At 45.9% G+C, this 18,066-nt stretch overlaps 1 protein-coding gene across 5 annotated transcripts in view; it reads right to left on the reverse strand.

Annotated features, from left to right (window-relative positions):
• Positions 1–18,066, reverse strand: part of si:ch73-103b11.2 (protein outspread) — a 74,918-nt gene that overhangs the window by 30,310 nt on the left and 26,542 nt on the right. For 3 of the 5 annotated variants that reach the window (XM_053493823.1, XM_053493825.1, XM_053493826.1), the window contains exons 6-14: positions 14,096–14,159; positions 12,220–12,823; positions 10,872–11,019; positions 10,649–10,762; positions 6,605–6,661; positions 6,288–6,356; positions 6,106–6,195; positions 5,261–5,370; positions 1,279–1,317 (exon numbers count right to left, since the gene is read on the reverse strand). In XM_053493823.1, the coding sequence (XP_053349798.1) occupies positions 1,279–1,317; positions 5,261–5,370; positions 6,106–6,195; positions 6,288–6,356; positions 6,605–6,661; positions 10,649–10,762; positions 10,872–11,019; positions 12,220–12,823; positions 14,096–14,159 (1,295 nt within the window). The remainder of the gene's footprint in view (positions 1–1,278; positions 1,318–5,260; positions 5,371–6,105; positions 6,196–6,287; positions 6,357–6,604; positions 6,662–10,648; positions 10,763–10,871; positions 11,020–12,219; positions 12,824–14,095; positions 14,160–18,066) is intronic. The other 2 variants (XM_053493827.1, XM_053493824.1) reach the window with 2 other exon arrangements.

Genomic DNA, 18,066 nt, shown 5'->3' on the forward strand with positions numbered 1-18,066 from the left:
CCGAAATACAATTTTTCTCAGATATAAAATATAAAAAAAAATACAGTAAATTAATCAAATAGTATAAATAAAGTAAATTAAATGTTTAATTAGTCTCAAAACAGAAAGAATAGCAGAGACAGAGAGACAGAAAGACATAGGCTATGTCTACACTGTCAGGTAAAGACCCAATTCCGATTATTTGCTCATATGTGACACATATCTGATATGTTCTATGTCCGTGTAAACAGGAAAAAGCACATGCATTCCGATATTTCGAGATCGGTTTTAGGCCTCCTTCATATGTGGAAATAAATCAGATATAAATCAGATATGTGCTAATGTGATTGTGGTGTAAACAGACAGATCGGATTTCCTGAGGCATTGCGTTCTGTACGTCATTAAAACTGCGACTTCTTCACGGTTTAATGACGTAATGTTATATTCCGGTGGAAGCGTGGAATTATAACATCGCAGGTGACATGAAAGAGGAAAAGCACCCAGCCCCATTTTTTTCTCCTCCTCCGTTTTAAAACCATGGTGACGTTTCGCGAACTTTGCATATATCGCAGAGTGTCAAGCATACTTCACCTCCGTCTATCTTGGCTAGTGTGTAGCGCAAGAACCTCCCTTTAAGTATGCACGATGTTTCAGATGGCATGGCGAGTGTAAACACGTGTATCGGATATGAGTCATAGTTGAAAGAACGTGTAAACAGACGGTCAAAAAATCAGATATAGGCAACAAATCAGAATCAGGCATCGAGACCTGCAGTGTAAACGGGGCTATAGAGACAGAGACAGAGAGACAGAGAGACAAAGAGACAGTCATAGAGAAAGACAGGCAGAGTGAAAGGTGTTTACATCAAAGAAATACCCAGCATTCCTTTGTGTGTGTACATGTACAGTGAAGTACATAGAATAACCTCCTAACAGCAACACAATCGAGGGTGTGTGTGTGTGTGTGTGTGTGTGTGTGTAGAGTGACAGCAGGTTGATGAATACTACAGTGTGGCCTTCAAAGATAAAAGATCACACATCAATCAAGCTGCACACACACACACACACACACACACACACACACACGCACTACAGAGCTGCCAGGCATAACTAAATGATCAGGTAATACAGACACATCACTTAACCATGACACAGCACTTAACACGCTCCTGTGTGTGTGTGTGTGTGTGTGTGTGTGTGTGTGTGTGTGTGTGTGTGTGTGTGTGTGTGTGTGTGTGTGTGAGAGAGAGAGAGAGAGAGAGAGAGAAAGAGAGAGAGAGAGAGAGAGACGATTTCCAACCTCGTTTTGAGAACAGAGAGTTTGAGAGAGACGTTTTTCCTGCGATCAGACAAAGGGCAAAAAAGAAGAAAAGAAAAGAGAAGGATAAGAAGAACAAAGCTACATCAGAACTACATCAGAACATACCACCAATAATTAATCATTGAGCTCCAGTAACACGTCTACCATAAACACCATAACGCAGTAATGCAATAAGGCAGTAAGGCAATAACGCAGTAACGCAGTAACGCAGTAAGGCAGTATCGCAGTAAGGCAGTAAAGCAGTAAGGCGGTATCACAGTAAGGCGGTATCGCAGTAAGGCAGTAAGGCAGTAAGGCAGTAAGGCAGCAAGGCGGTAACGCAGTAAGGCGGTAGGGCGGTAAAGCAGTAACGCGGTAAGGCAGTAACGCGGTAAGACAGTAACGCGGTAAGACAGTAACGCGGTAACGCAGTAAGGCGGTAACGCAGTAAGGCAGTAACGCAGTAAGGCGGTAAAGCAGTAAGGCAGTAAGACAGTAAAGCGGTAAAGCAGTAAGGCAGTAACGCGGTAAGGCAGTAACGCGGTAACGCAGTAAGGCAGTAAGGCGGTAAGACAGTAAGGCGGTAAGGCGGTAAGACAGTAAGGCGGTAAGGCGGTAAGACAGTAAGGCGGTAAGGCGGTAATGCAGTAAGACAGTAAGACAGTAAGGCGGTAAAGCGGTAAGGCAGTAAGGCGGTAAGACAGTAAGGCGGTAAGACAGTAAGGCGGTAAGACAGTAAGGCGATAAGGCAGTAACACAGTAAGTCGGTAACGCAGTAAGGCGGTAAGGCAGTAACGCAGTAACGCAGTAAGGCAGTAACGCAGTAAGGCGGTAACGCAGTAAGGCGGTAAGACAGTAGAGCGGTAAAGCAGTAACGTAGTAAGACAGTAAGGCGGTAACGCAGTAAGGCGGTAACACAGTAAGGCGGTAACACAGTAAGGCGGTAAGGCAGTAACGCGGTAAGGCAGTAACGCAGTAAGGCAGTAACGCAGTAAGGCAGTAACGCAGTAAGGCAGTAAGGCGGTAACGCAGTAACGCGGTAAGGCGGTAAGACAGTAAGGCGGTAAGACAGTAAGGCGGTAAGGCAGTAACGCAGTAAGGCGGTAACGCAGTAAGGCAGTAAGGCAGTAAGGCGGTAAGGCAGTAAGGCGGTAAGACAGTAAGGCGGTAAGACAGTAAGGCGATAAGGCAGTAACACAGTAAGGCGGTAACGCAGTAAGGCGGTAAGGCAGTAACGCAGTAACGCAGTAAGGCGGTAACGCAGTAAGGCGGTAAAGCAGTAAGGCGGTAATGCAGTAAGGCGGTAAAGCAGTAACGTAGTAAGACAGTAAGGCGGTAACGCAGTAAGGCGGTAAGGCAGTAACGCGGTAAGGCAGAAACGCAGTAAGGCGGTAACGCAGTAAGGCAGTAAGGCGGTAACGCAGTAAGGCGGTAAGACAGTAAGGCGGTAAGACAGTAAGGCGGTAAGGCAGTAACGCAGTAAGGCGGTAACGCAGTAAGGCAGTAAGGCAGTAACGCGGTAAGGCAGTAAGGCGGTAAGACAGTAAGGCGGTAAGACAGTAAGGCGGTAAGACGGTAAGGCGATAAGGCAGTAACACAGTAACGCAGTAACGCAGTAAGGCGGTAACGCAGTAAGGCGGTAACGCAGTAAGGCGGTAAAGCAGTAACGTAGTAAGGCAGTAAGGCGGTAAGACAGTAAGGCGGTAAGACAGTAAGGCGATAAGGCAGTAACACAGTAAGGCGGTAACGCAGTAAGGCGGTAAGGCAGTAACACAGTAACGCAGTAAGGCGGTAACGCAGTAAGGCGGTAAGACAGTAAGGCGGTAAAGCAGTAACGTAGTAAGACAGTAAGGCGGTAACGCAGTAAGGCGGTAACACAGTAAGGCGGTAAGGCAGTAACGCGGTAAGGCAGTAACGCAGTAAGGCAGTAACGCAGTAACGCAGTAAGGCAGTAACGCAGTAACACAGTAACGCAGTAAGGCGATAACGCAGTAAGGCGATAACGCAGTAAGGCGGTAAGACAGTAAGGCGGTAAAGCAGTAACGCAGTAAGGCGATAACGCAGTAAGGCGGTAACGCAGTAAGGCGGTAAGACAGTAAGGCGGTAAAGCAGTAACGTAGTAAGACAGTAAGGCGGTAACGCAGTAAGGCGGTAACACAGTAAGGCGGTAACACAGTAAGGCGGTAAGGCAGTAAGGCAGTATCGCAGTAAGGCGGTAAAGCAGTAACGTAGTAAGACAGTAAGGCGGTAACGCAGTAAGGCGGTAACACAGTAAGGCGGTAAGGCAGTAACGCGGTAAGGCAGTAAGGCAGTATCGCAGTAAGGCAGTAACGCGGTAACGCAGTAACACAGTAAAGCAGTAAGGCGGTATCACAGTAAAGCAGTAACGCAGTAAGACAGTGAGCCGGTAAGGCAGTAACGCAGTAGGACAGTAAGGCGGTAAAGCAGTAAGGCAGTAAGGCAGTAACGCAGTAAGGCGGTAAGGCAGTAACGCAGTAAGACAGTAAGGCGGTAAAGCAGTAAGGCAGTAAGGCAGTAAGGCGGTAAGGCAGTAACGCGGTAAGACAGTAACGCGGTAACGCAGTAAGGCGGTAACGCAGTAAGGCGGTAATGCAGTAAGGCAGTAAGGCAGTAAGGCGGTAAGGCGGTAAAGCAGTAAGGCAGTAAGACAGTAAGGCGGTAAAGCGGTAAGGTAGTAACGCGGTAAGGCAGTAACGCGGTAACGCAGTAAGGCGGTAAGACGGTAAGGCGGTAAGACAGTAAGGCGGTAAGGCGGTAACGCAGTAAGGCGGTAACGCAGTAAGGCAGTAAGGCGGTAACGCAGTAAGGCAGTAGGGCGGTAACGCAGTAACGCAGTAAGGCAGTAGGGCGGTAAAGCAGTAACGCGGTAAGGCAGTAACGCGGTAAGGCAGTAACGCGGTAAGACAGTAACGCGGTAAGACAGTAACGCGGTAAGACAGTAACGCGGTAACGCAGTAAGGCGGTAACGCAGTAAGACAGTAAGGCGGTAAGACAGTAAGGCGGTAAGGCAGTAACGCAGTAAGGCGGTAACGCAGTAAGGCAGTAAGACAGTAAGGCGGTAAAGCGGTAAGGCAGTAAGGCAGTAACGCGGTAAGGCAGTAACGCGGTAACGCAGTAAGGCAGTAAGGCGGTAAGGCAGTAACGCGGTAACGCAGTAAGGCAGTAAGGCGGTAAGACAGTAAGGCGGTAAGGCGGTAAGACAGTAAGGCGGTAAGGCAGTAACGCAGTAAGGCAGTAAGGCAGTAACGCAGTAAGGCAGTAAAGCGGTAAGGCAGTAAGGCGGTAAGACAGTAACGCGGTAAGGCAGTAACGCGGTAAAGCAGTAAGGCGGTAAGGCAGTAACGCGGTAAGGCAGTAACGCGGTAAGGCAGTAACATGGTAACGCGGTAAGGCAGTAAGGCGGTAAGGCAGTAAGGCGGTAAGACAGTAAGGCGGTAAGACAGTAAGGCGGTAAGACAGTAAGGCGGTAAGGCAGTAAGGCGGTAAGGCAGTAAGGCGGTAAGACAGTAAGGCGGTAAAGCAGTAACGTAGTAAGACAGTAAGGCGGTAACGCAGTAAGGCGGTAACGCAGTGAGGCGGTAAGACAGTAAGGCGGTAAAGCAGTAACGTAGTAAGACAGTAAGGCGGTAACGCAGTAAGGCGGTAACACAGTAAGGCGGTAAGGCAGTAACGCGGTAAGGCAGTAACGCAGTAAGGCAGTAACGCAGTAACGCAGTAAGGCGGTAACGCAGTAAGGCGGTAACGCAGTAAGGCGGTAACGCGGTAAGGCGGTAACGCAGTAAGGCGGTAACGCAGTAACGCGGTAAGGCAGTAACGCGGTAAGGCAGTAACGCGGTAAGGCAGTAACGCAGTAACGCAGTAAGGCAGTAATGCAGTAACGCCGGGCCAACACCTGCGTGGCTGCATGACGGGAGTTAGAGGGGTGAACTACAGTAGTTACGTGAGACGACGTTAAATGTACCGTGTGACGTCGGGGCTGATGGTGGGTTTCACACTCTTCATGATGGCCTGAATCCAGTTCCTCCGAATCCCAGAAGTCATAGCGGAGAGAGTGACCACCCCCTCCTTATTCTGAGAGACAGACAGAGAGACAGACAGACAGTTTATTAACAGAGTAACTGTCCTGTTTCCTGAACGTCATTAGACGGACAGTGATGACCTAACGCTGATGATATGCAGCAGAACCCTCAGAGAGCCCAGGCGTGGGACCATCACGGCTTTGTGTTGGCTGTAGTGACGCACAGGAGACTCTGGCTCATAGTCATATATAAGATAAAGATCGGATAAAGACAAGGTGACGTCCAATCTTCAGTTGTCCATTTTCAGTGATTCCGCAGGTTCCTGTTCCTGACTGACAGGAGAGGAACCTGACGTGGTCTTCTTATGTTGTAACTTACACACCTCAGGGTTTGATGTGGATCTCCTGAAGGCTCGGCACGATCGCTCTCCTCTGGTCTCATCAACACGCCGTCTCAGTGTTTAGTTTTTAACACCACTCTGGTTAAATTCTAGATAATGTGTGTGTGTGTGTGTGTGTGTGTGTGTGTGTGTGCGTGTGTGTGTGTGTGTGTGTGTATCAGCCTTTCTCGCACCAACAACCCTGCCACGGTAGAAGCCACTGAGATCAGACTTTCCCTCATCCTGATGTCTGAGGTGAGCTCTACTTGAACTCTCTCCACGTGTGTGTGTGTGTGTGTGTGTGTGTGTGTGTGTGTGTGTGTGTGTGTGTGTGTACACTCTGACCTGACTGACAGCATGAATGAACATACAGGTGTTCCTAATAAAGTGGACCAGTGGGAGACTCACGTGGATTTGGAAGCCGTAGTTCCTCTGAACGGGAAACTCTGTGACGTCATAACACGTGGACAAATCAATCTCTCCGTCCAGATCCGCTGCCTGAGGTAACACACACAGTGTGAGGCTCACCAACACGCACACACACACACACATGCGCGCACACACACACACACACACACACACACACTAACCTCTTCAGCGATGGAGTCTCTGTAATATCTCAGACTTTGATCTGTCAGAACAAACCAGTGCTTCTTCCACTGTAACACACACACACACACACACACACACACACACACTAAATAACACACATCAGTGCTATGTTCTACTTCTAAACCTACATTAGATAAACCCCGCCCTTTATCAGGGCTGTTTACGTTCCTCCCCTTCTTCCTGTACACTCTTTATGTTTCTCGTCTCGTTCCTGTACACTTATACTTCTACATGACTTTTTAAGCTTTCATACACACACACACACACACACACACACACACACACACATACTTACTAGCCCATCCTCGTACAGTTTGGTCATCCATCCTTTCTTAAAGTTCAGCAGATCAGGCTAGAGAGGAGAAACCAGAGACAAAGTCATGACGACTCTACACACTCCTTCTGCTCCACACACCCCGTGCTCCGCTGTTAGCACTGCGCGACAGTACTTAGTAAAGCTACAGGTTCTCAGCTCCATGCTAATAACTGTCAGGGGAATAGTAAAGGCGTTGTTACATCATGTGACCACTGAAGGACGCTGCGCTAACGACTCCTACACTCGTCTACTGCCTTCACGTGAACTCACACAAAACATACAAGATCTGTACTCATTCGAAAGGTCTATAAAGTACACATAAAGTCTAGGTAAATATATTACTCTCACAGCTCACACACACACACACGGCTCTCACACACACACAGCTCTCTCACACACACAGCTAGCGCTTAGCCTTTAAACTCAGAATACCTTGTTCTTATTGAGCTTCATCTGTGTAGTGGTCTTCACACACATCTGTCTTCACACACTCGCCGTTTCCCTCCAAATAACTGCTTATGAATTGTGAGTGTGTGTGTGTCCATGTGTGTATGTGTGTATGAGGTAGCTGATAGTGTGTGTTTCACTCTTCAGAAGATTTGACGCTGCTAACAGCTATTTATATCAAAGGAGTGTGAGGCGTAGGGGCGACTGTGAGAGTTACTCTGGTAGTTAAACCTGATACACACACACACACACACACACACACACACACACACACACTCAAAAATACTTAGACTCCCTGGCTAAAACTGTTAAAAACCCAATTGTCATAGAAACTGAGCAAACACACACACACACACACACACAAATGATCATACTTATCTTTTTCAAAACATCTGAATTTATTCCTCTGTAACGTAATCACACTTAATCTTAATGTTAAGTTAAATGTTAAATGTTATCTCTCCTCTTCTTCTCTTTCTCCCCCTCTTTCTCTTTCCTCTCTCCTCCTGTCTCCAGACTCCCTCTGCCCTCCGGACCTGTCTGACCCATCCTGGTGCCCCGCTTCTGGCTGAAGATCTCGTCACATGGATGCCCCGTGTGTCTCTCTGGGATGCGTCTGGTGTCTGGGGATGATTCTCTCTACCTAGAAGACAGTTCTGGCCTTGACTGGTGTTGGCAACTGTTTCTCTGAGGACTTGACAGTTCGATAGTTCAGGACTGGAACTTCTTACAAGTCTACCTGGGTCTTCAATAACTACCTGGACTCCATATTAACATCAATTAACATCAGCTATTATAGCTGAACTGCTTTCCACCCTACACACTGTATAAATGCAGATCATTTACTGCTTTCTGTTTCACCCAAATGAGGATGGGTTCCCTGTTGAGTCTGGTTCCTCTCAAGGTTTCTTCCTATTACCATCTCAGGGAGTTTTTCCTTGCCACTGTCGCCCTCGGCTTGCTCACCAGGGACAAACTGACCATTTTGATTCATACAAATTCACATTTCATACAAACTTAAATAATTCTTTTGACTATGTAAAGCTGCTTTGCGGCAATGAAAATTGCTAAAAGCGCTATACAAATAAAATTGAATTGAATTGAACTTAAAGATCGGTAACATAATCCCACTTAACGAGGATCTGAGATAATCCTTCTTTGTCTTTCGGCTGTTCCCTTTCAGGGGTCGCCACAGCGAATCATCTGCCTCCATCTACCCCTATCCTCTGCATCCTCTTCTCTCACACCAACTAACTTCATGTCCTCTCTCACTGCATCCATAAATCTCCTCTTTGGTCTTCCTCTAGACCTCCTGCCTGGGAGTTCCAACCTCAGCATCCTTCTACCGATATATTCACAATCTCTCCTCTGAACATGTCCAAACCACCTCAATCTGGTCTCTCTGACTTTATCTCCAAAACATCTAACGTGGGTTGTCCCTCTGATAAACTCATTCTTAATCCTATCCATCCTTGTCACTCCCAAAGAGAACCTCAACATCTTCAGCTCTGCTACCTCCAACTCTGCCTCCTGTCTTTTCTTCAGCGCCACTGTCTCTAAGCCGTAGAGCATCGCTGGTCTCACCACTGTCCTGTACACCTTTCCTTTCATTCTCGCTGATACTCTTTTATCGCACAACACACCTGACACTTTTCTCCACCCATTCCAACCTGCCTGTACCCGCCTCTTCACCTCCTTTTCACACTTTCCGTTGCTCTGGACCGTTGACCCCAAGTACTTAAAATCCTGCACCTTCTTTACCTCTGCTCCCTGTAGCCTCACCGATCCTCCTGGGTCCCTCTCATTCACACACATGTATTCCGTCTTGCTGCGGCTAACCTTCATTCCTCTGCTTTCCAGAGCATACCTCCACCTCTCCAAATTTTCCTCCACCTGTTGCCTGCTCTCGCTACAGAGCACAATGTCATCTGCAAACATCATAGTCCATGGGGACTCCTGTCTTACCTCATCTGTCATCCTGTCCATCACCAGAGCAAACAAAAAGGGGCTTAGAGCCGATACTTGATGCAGACCCACCTCCACCTTAAACTCTTCTGTCACACCTACAGCACATCTTACCACTGTCTTACAGCTCTCATACATGTCCTGCACTACTCTAACATACTTCTCTGCCACTCCAGACTTCCTCATACAATACCACAGCTCCTCTCTTGGCACCCTGTCATACGCTTTCTCTAAATCTAAAAAGACACAATGCAACTCCCTGTTACCTTCTCTGTACTTCTCCGCCAGCATCCTCAAAGCAAATACTGCATCTGATGTACTCTTTCTAGGCATAAAACCATATTGCTGCTCACAAATGCTCACCTCTGCCCTTAACCTAGCCTCCACTACTCTTTCCCACAGCTTCATTGTATGGCTCATTAGCTTTATACCTCTATAGTTGCCACAGCTTTGCACATCTCCCTTGTTCTTAAAAATTGGCACCAATACACTTCCCCTCCATTCCTCTGGAATCCTCTCACTCTCCAAGATCTTGTTAAACAAACTTGTCAAAAACTCTACTGCCACCTCTCCTAAGCACTTCCATACCTCCACAGGTATGTCATCAGGACCAACAGCCTTTCCACTCTTCATCCTCTTCAACGCCCTTCTCACCTCACTTCTACCAACATTTGCTACTTCCTGTTCCACAACAGTCACCTCTTCTACTCTTTGTTCTCTTTCGTTTTCCTCATTCATCAACTCCTTAAAGTACTCCTTCCATCTTCCCATCACCCTTCTGGCATCTGTCAGTACATTTCCATCTCTATCTTTAATCACTCTAACCTGCTGCACATCCTTCCCATCTCTATCTCTCTGCCTTGCCAACCTGTACAGATCCCCCTCTCCCTCCTTACTGTCTAGCCTAACATACAAGTCCTCATATGCTCTTTGTTTGGCCTTTGCCACCTCTACCTTCACCTTACTCTGCATCTCCCTGTACTCCTGTCTACTCTCTTCAGTCCTCTCAGTGTCCCACTTCTTCTTAGCTAGCCTCTTTCCCTGTATACACTCCTGGACTTCCTCATTCCACCACCAAGTCTCCTTGTCCACTTTCCCCTTACCTGATGATACACCAAGTACCCTCCTACCTGTCTCCCTGATCACATTAGCTGTAGTTGTCCAGTCAACTGAAAGCACCTCCTGACCACCCATAGCCTGTCTCAACTCCTCCCTAAAGACTTCACAACATTCTTCCTTTCTCAGCTTCCACCATTTTGTCCTCTGCTCTGCCTTTGTCCTCTTCGCCTTCCTCACCACCAGGGTTATTTTACACACCACCATTCTGTGTTGTCTGGCTACACTCTCCCCTACCAACACTTTGCAGTCACTGATCTCTTTCAGGTTACAACGTCGACACAAGATGTAGTCGACCTGAGTGCTTCTGCCTCCACTCCTATATGTCACCCTATGTTCCTGCCTCTTCTGGAAGAAAGTATTTACTACTGCCATTTCCATCCTCTTTGCAAAGTCCACCACCATCTGTCCTTCTACATTCCTGTCCCGAAGACCAAACCTGCCCATCACATTTTCGAGGATCTGAGATAATCCAGCAGTAATTATTTCTCTCACCGTCATGGACGTCTCTGTAACTCGGCGGTCGAGGCTTTTTGCTCTTCTGTAAACAGACATTTTTCCTGAAAAGTCCGTCACTGAGGCTCCCGTACTTGCGTCCAGTGAGAGATCCTAAACAAGAGAACATGAAGTGTATAGTGATGTCAGAAATTTGGTATCTGTGTGTGTGTGTGTGTGTGTGTGTGTGTGTGTGTGTGTGGTGATGATGTCAGAAGCGTACCTGTTTCTGGGCAGGGAGACGCCTCTCACTACGTCCTGTCCTCTGACTGGTGGACTGACTGGAGGAAGAGGACGCTTCTGTTGTATCCATGTGCTCAGGTGCATCTGCTGACTGTTGAGTCTCAAATCGTTCAATCACCTGAGTACGCCTGACACACACACACACACACAAAATTTAAAACCCACCAAACACATGTTCTTTCACACATACAGTATTTGGTCTAAATGGTCTAAATTTTATTTTGTAAATATCAGGGTAAATATTTGTGTTAATGGGATACTGAAAATCATATCAAAATATTTAAAAACAAAAATGTAACCTATATGCAAAATTAACCTATTAAATATGTTTAAATAAAATAGAAATATAATAGCTGTTGTGTGTGTGTGTGTGTGTGTTGGAGAGAGAGGGCAGCAGATGGAAGCATGGTGGAAAGCACTCAGGAATCCAGGAACAGCAGCGATGAGCAGCAGTGTGTGTGTGTGTGTGTGTGTGTGTGTTTATAATGAAAAAAAGCAGAGGAATCAGTGGGCGTGGCAGAAGGCAGGAGGGAGCTGATGTTCAGAGGAGCGCCTGAAAGAAAGAAGAAAGAGATGAAATAAAAAATGATAGAGTGAGAGTGGGAGCATAAGAAACACTGTGAGACAGAAGGGAGAAGAATAAGAGACAGACAGGAGGAATGAATGTGAGAGACACAGGGACAGACTGAGACAGAGAGACACACAGAGACAGAGTGTGAGAGACAAAGAGAGACAGATACATATAGAGACACACAGAGAGACTGACTGTGAGAGAAAAACAGACAGACTATGAGAGAGTGAGATACAGACAGAAGGAGAGACAGGCGGACTGTGAGAGACAGACAGAGACAGACAGAGACATTGAAATGAAAGCAGCAGAATCTCAGTTAATGATGTCATTTAGTAATCCGTTATTTTCTAATAATAATAATAATAATAATAATATAAACAGATAAATGATACAGAACTGATTAGTGTGTGTGTGTGTGTGTGTGTGTGAGAGACTGTGGCGCACGCGGCTGTGTGTTACAGCATGATGTGGGTGTAATACTACAGTGTGTCCACTAGATGGTGATAAACTCCACCTGTTATTCTCCAGAGCAGCCTGAGGCCGAGACTCACACTGCAGGACTACACTACCCATAATGCACAGCGCTAAAACACACGCATCAAATAAACACACTCACGGCTCAACACCACCTAAACACCTAAATAAACACACACTGTATGTGAAAGTGTGTATACACCACAGACACAAAACTGACCGAGGCAGTGTGTCCATCTGTGTGTGTGTGTGTGTGTGTGTGTGTGTGTGTGTGTGTCCTCACTTCCTCTGGTGTCCGAACAGCCTCTCCACCTCCTCCCTGCCCGGGCTCTGCGTCCTCGCCCTCAGCTCCTGGCGTTTGCGCTCGGAACGGAACGCCTCGCGGTGACTCAGCCTCCTCGCACGGGGGACGTCCGCCAGCGCCGCGTAGCTCCGCCCACCTCGTCTGGGCCTCGCGTCGATCCCTCCGACCTCTGACGTGGTGGCCCCGCCCACTCTCCCAGCCCGACTCCGCCTCTCAGGACTGGACTCGGAGTCGAGGGAACTCTGAGAGGACGAGAGCGGCGACGCCAGCGTGCGTGTGTGTGGAGAAGAGGACCGTGCCGTGTGTGTCGTCAGCGCGGAGTGTGTGCGCGGAGCATCGGCGGATCGTGAATCGGCGGGTGTGTCTGAGAAGTCCGAGTGTGTCGTGTGTGTGTCAGGTGAATCGTGTGTGTCTGAGGGGAAAAGCGCCGGCTCCGAGGTACTGTACCTCAGACGAGAGGAAGAGGAGGATGAGGAGGAGGGAGAGAGCGCCTCCTGCTGGGGCTGATCGGCTTTCGGCTTCTCCAGGGAGAAATACCCGCTCTCCACCCTCGGCTTACGTCCCCCAGGGACACGCTCGGAATCTGACCGCACACACACACACACACACACACAAATCATATAACACACACACACAAATCATATAACACACACACACACACACACACACACACATCGAATCATATAACACACACACACATCGAATCATATAACACACACACACACATCAAATCATATAACACACACACACACATCAAATCAAATCATATAACACACACACACACACACACACACATCAAATCATATAACACACACACACACACACATCAAATCATATAACACACACACACACACACACACACACACACACACATCAAATCATATAACACACACACACACACACACACACACACACACACACACATCAAATCATATAACACACACACACACACACACATCAAATCATATAACACACACACACACACACACACATCAAATCATATAACACACACACACACACACACACACATCAAATCATATAACACACACACACACACACACACACATCAAATCATATAACACACACACACACATCAAATCATATAACACACACACACACACACACACACCAAATCATATAACACACACACACACACACACACACACACATCAAATCATATAACACACACACACACACACACACCAAATCATATAACACACACACACACACACACACACCAAAACATATAACACACAAACACACACACACACACACACATCAAATCATATAACACACACACACACACACATCAAATCATATAACACACACACACACACACACACACACACACACATCAAATCATATAACACACAAACACACACACACACACACACACATCAAATCATATAACACAAACACACATCGAATCATATAACACACACACACACACACACACACACACACATCAAATCATATAACACACACACACACACACATCGAATCATATAACACACACACACACACACATCGAATCATATAACACACACACACACACACACACACACACACACATCAAATCATATAACACACACACACACACACACACACACACACATCAAATCATATAACACACACACACACACACACACACACACACACACACCACTCAAATCAAATCATATAACACACACACACACACACACACACACACCAAATCATATAACACACACACACACATCGAATCATATAACACACACACACACACATCAAACCATATAACACACACACACACACACACACACACACACACACACACACACACACACACACACACACACACACACGATGTGTGTACCTCTCACAGCCCCATCAGACTGAGCCACACTGCTCGTTACTGTGACCTTGGCCGGACCAGGTTCCTACAGAGAGAGAGAGAGAGTTTGATGTCAAAAACACCTCTGTGTGTGTGTGTGTGTGCGTGTGTGTGTGTGTGTGTGTGTGTGTGTCACTGCCCCATCACCACAGCACTATCTAAACCTGAGATGGACAACAAACCTGCTATTGTATTAAAACACACACACACACACACACACACACACACACACACACACACACACACACACACACACACAGGTTTCCCGTCCCCTCCCTGTTAATTCTGATAAATCTATCCATCTCTAAATCATTAAATTCCTCAACACACACACACACACACACACTCTCACACACACACACACACACACACACAGAGAAACAGATGAGTGATTTGAAAGCCACTGATTTCCTGAGAAGCCCTTCTGTGCATTTTTCTCTGATTGATTGACAGCCTTGCGACTGAAACAGGAAAGAGGAGCTGCACTCTGATTGGTCGAAAGGGCACAGAACTCAGCTGAACTTACTGCACAGCCAATCCCGTTCTCCCTGGAGAACCCACTCTGAGATTAGAAACCTGACAAAACACGGGCCAGGATGTTAACGCACGCACACACACACACACCATAACCTCCACAGTGTGTATGAGAGAGATAGCAGTGGAATAACTAAGAAAGATGTACAGTTAATTGTAAAAGTTAGTGCCCCCTCTTTTTGTGTAAAAACATAATAATAATAAATGAATGATAAATCATCTGATCCTAGCAGGTTTCAGTATTCTGTAATTACAGCTTCAGACCAACACAACATTTAACTTTTTTTACTGCGTTAATATTTATTTAACAGAAATACAAAAAAAACATATGGCCAATACTAAGTACCCTCTCACTGCTTCCACAGGATTTGAGAGAGTAACCTGATTCCGGTCCTGCTAATTATCAGCCATTGATTAAATGATCATCAGCAGGTGTGCAGACCTCTTAAAGCAGAAGTTTTGGCAGTTTACTGGTCTGAAGGTGTGTGTGGTCCAGAGACAATGTCAAGAGAGAAAGACAAAAGCAATGTCAAGGTTTCTTCCTATTAACATCTCAGGGAGTTTTTCCCTCAGCACCGTCGCCCCCGGCTCGTTCACCAGGGACGATCTGATCATTCTGATTCATACACACTCACATTTCATACACACTTAAATAACTTGTTTTGATTGTGTAAAACTGCTTTGCGACAATAACGATTGTTAAAAGCGCTATACAAATAAAATTTAATTGAATTAAATCAATGGTCTTAGAGAAGTAATTGTTATTGCACATTTATCTGGAAAGAGTTATAAAACCTTTTCCAAACAGTTTGGAATTCAACATTCCGTAGTGAGAAAGATTATTTACAAGTGAGAAGCACTGAAGACAGTTGTTAATCTTCCCAAGAGTGGACATCTCAGCACATTCACTGCAAGGTCAGACCGTGCAATGCTCAGCGAAATAAAAAATAAAAATAAAAAAAAGAGTTACATCTCAGACCCTACAGGCCTCATTGAGCATGCCGAATATCAAAGTCCATGACAGTACAATTAGAAGACGACTGAACAAGTAGAGTTTGTTTGGAAGGATTGCAAGGAGAGAGCCTCTTCTGTCTCAACAGAACATGGAAGCACAACTGAGGTTCATAAAACTGCCTCTGAACAAACCACAAGACTTCTGGAACAAGGTTAATTTAGTTTGGCCTTTTAATGCCCAGTGCCCAACAGTATTTCAGCAGAAACACCTCATATCCACTGTCAAGCACAGACATAGAGGAGTGATTATTTAAACTTGTTTTTGCAACGAGAGGACCTGGGCACCTTGCAGTCACTGAGTATGTAACGTTTACGCTAGAATTATTATTCATATAATTACTAAGTCACCAAATAACAATGGGTCTTTAGCCTCCTATATATGATAGCATTAAACTGGGGAACAAGACAAAAAAATGACACATTAAAGAAAGTGCTCCAAACCAACCATGTATTATAAATGCCTAACATCAATTATCAATCCACACTCACAACAAAATACTATTTACAATTATATATTATCCTTTTCATAGAATAGGGAATGTGTAAAAGAAAAAAATAGAGTCCAAAGTCCCAAATAATGTGTGTGTATATGTTTATGTCTCTTTTGTCTTTTATTTCCCTTGGTCTCTCCCACTTGGGTGCTAGCTTAGCAGAGTATTCGTTGGTAGCCAGGGACAGCGGTTGAGTTTTTATCCACACTAGGTCTCCTTCCCGAAACTGCGCATATCTTCTGTGTTTTATTTCCTTTGCCATGGTTCTCTGCTTTTCCAACAGAGTGTAAAAATGTTACCCAGGCGTTGATGGCTTGTGAATCAAACTTCCAGCAGTAAACTTATGACACCAGCCAGCTAGCCCCAAGAAAAGCTGTGGAGCCTTAAGATCTTACATTTACATTTAGGCATTTGGCAGACGCTCTTATCCAGAGCGACTTACATTTTTATTTCATTACACATCTGAGCAGTTGAGGGTTAAGGGCCGCGCTCAAGGGCCCAACAGTGGCAACCTAGTGGTTGTGGGGTTTGAACCTGGGATCTTCCGAACCGTAGTCCAATGCCTTAACCACTAAGCTACCCCTAGCCCATGATCTTAAAGCAGGAGGGTACCCTGCGACTGACAAGTCTTGTCTGGGTCTAACTGTACACCAGCTTCCAAAATTACATGGCCAGGAAATTTTTGTTGCCATCCAAAAAGTGCCACTTTATCTTGTTTAGTGAGAGATGGGCCTGAGTCTCTGTAGCACGTGATTTCAGTGTCCCATATGTTGCGCTAGGGTGTGTGAGTGGATGATGAAGTTACTGATGTAGACAAAGCAGTATTTACCCCACAGATATACATCTCCATAACCCTCTGAAATGTAGCTGTAGCAAGTCCGTACGAAACTGAACGGAACCGGAAAAGTCCCTCGCTGGTATTGAAGGCAATTTTTCCACAGCTTTTCTCTCTCATTTCTAAGATGTCATGTACTAAGAGCTTGCATTTGCTGTTAAGCCTTGTTTGTATAACCTACACAAAATTGGTAAGAAAAAAAAGAGACATCTGCTTTGTGTGCAAGGACTACCGGTATCGACCAGGGCAAGGAAAAGGGATCCATGATGTTATGCTGGAAGATATGGTCCACTTGGTCCTCAATTATCTTCTTTTTTTAAAGGCGAGATTCTGTATGCTCTTGATTTAAATGGTATCTCATCAGTTAGGATTATGGCATTTTACCACTGAGGTTTTTTCCAGTATGTTTAATGTGGTGCAAGGCCACAGCTATTAACTTTTGCAGCCTCTCTGGACTGTCAGTGGCATGAATGCTATCAACCCTTACACAGGGGCCAGGGGAAGGCATGAATGGCATATTCACGCTCTGTTCTTAACCCATGTCTCCTGTTACCCACATCTAAAACAGCCACAGTGGCACGCAAGAAGTCGGTGCCTGCTATGTGTGGGAACGCCAAGTGATGGTCCTCCATTACATAGGTGTCTACTTGACATCTCTTGTTATGCCATTCACAGCAGATCATCTTCTGGGCTCTGGCTTGATGTACTTTTCCGTCTACCATGAAGAACATTTGGATAGTGTTTAAGGACTCCAAGGGAGCTCCAACCTGCTATATGCTTGCTGAAACCTTAATCTGTCCCCTGCTTTGGGGCCTTCTGGTGACCTCAACTTATGCTCTAATTCAGAAAGATAATCTTCTGGCAAAAAAAAATGCAGTGAATGCCTCTTTGAAAGACTGCCAATCTTCCATTTTAGCCTTTTCTGCTTTTTACCAGCTCAGCACTGGTCCTCGCAGGACTGTGCTCAAAGTCCTGATGAGTTCTGCACTAGGGAGTGGCCTTATCTCCAGATAGTTTTTGCATTGCTGTAAGAAGTTGTTTCATTAGCTTCCCCAAATGATGGGAACACAGGGTAGAAT

Source organism: Clarias gariepinus, chromosome 4 (assembly GCF_024256425.1).
Source record: "Clarias gariepinus isolate MV-2021 ecotype Netherlands chromosome 4, CGAR_prim_01v2, whole genome shotgun sequence".
Lineage (NCBI taxonomy): Eukaryota > Metazoa > Chordata > Actinopteri > Siluriformes > Clariidae > Clarias > Clarias gariepinus.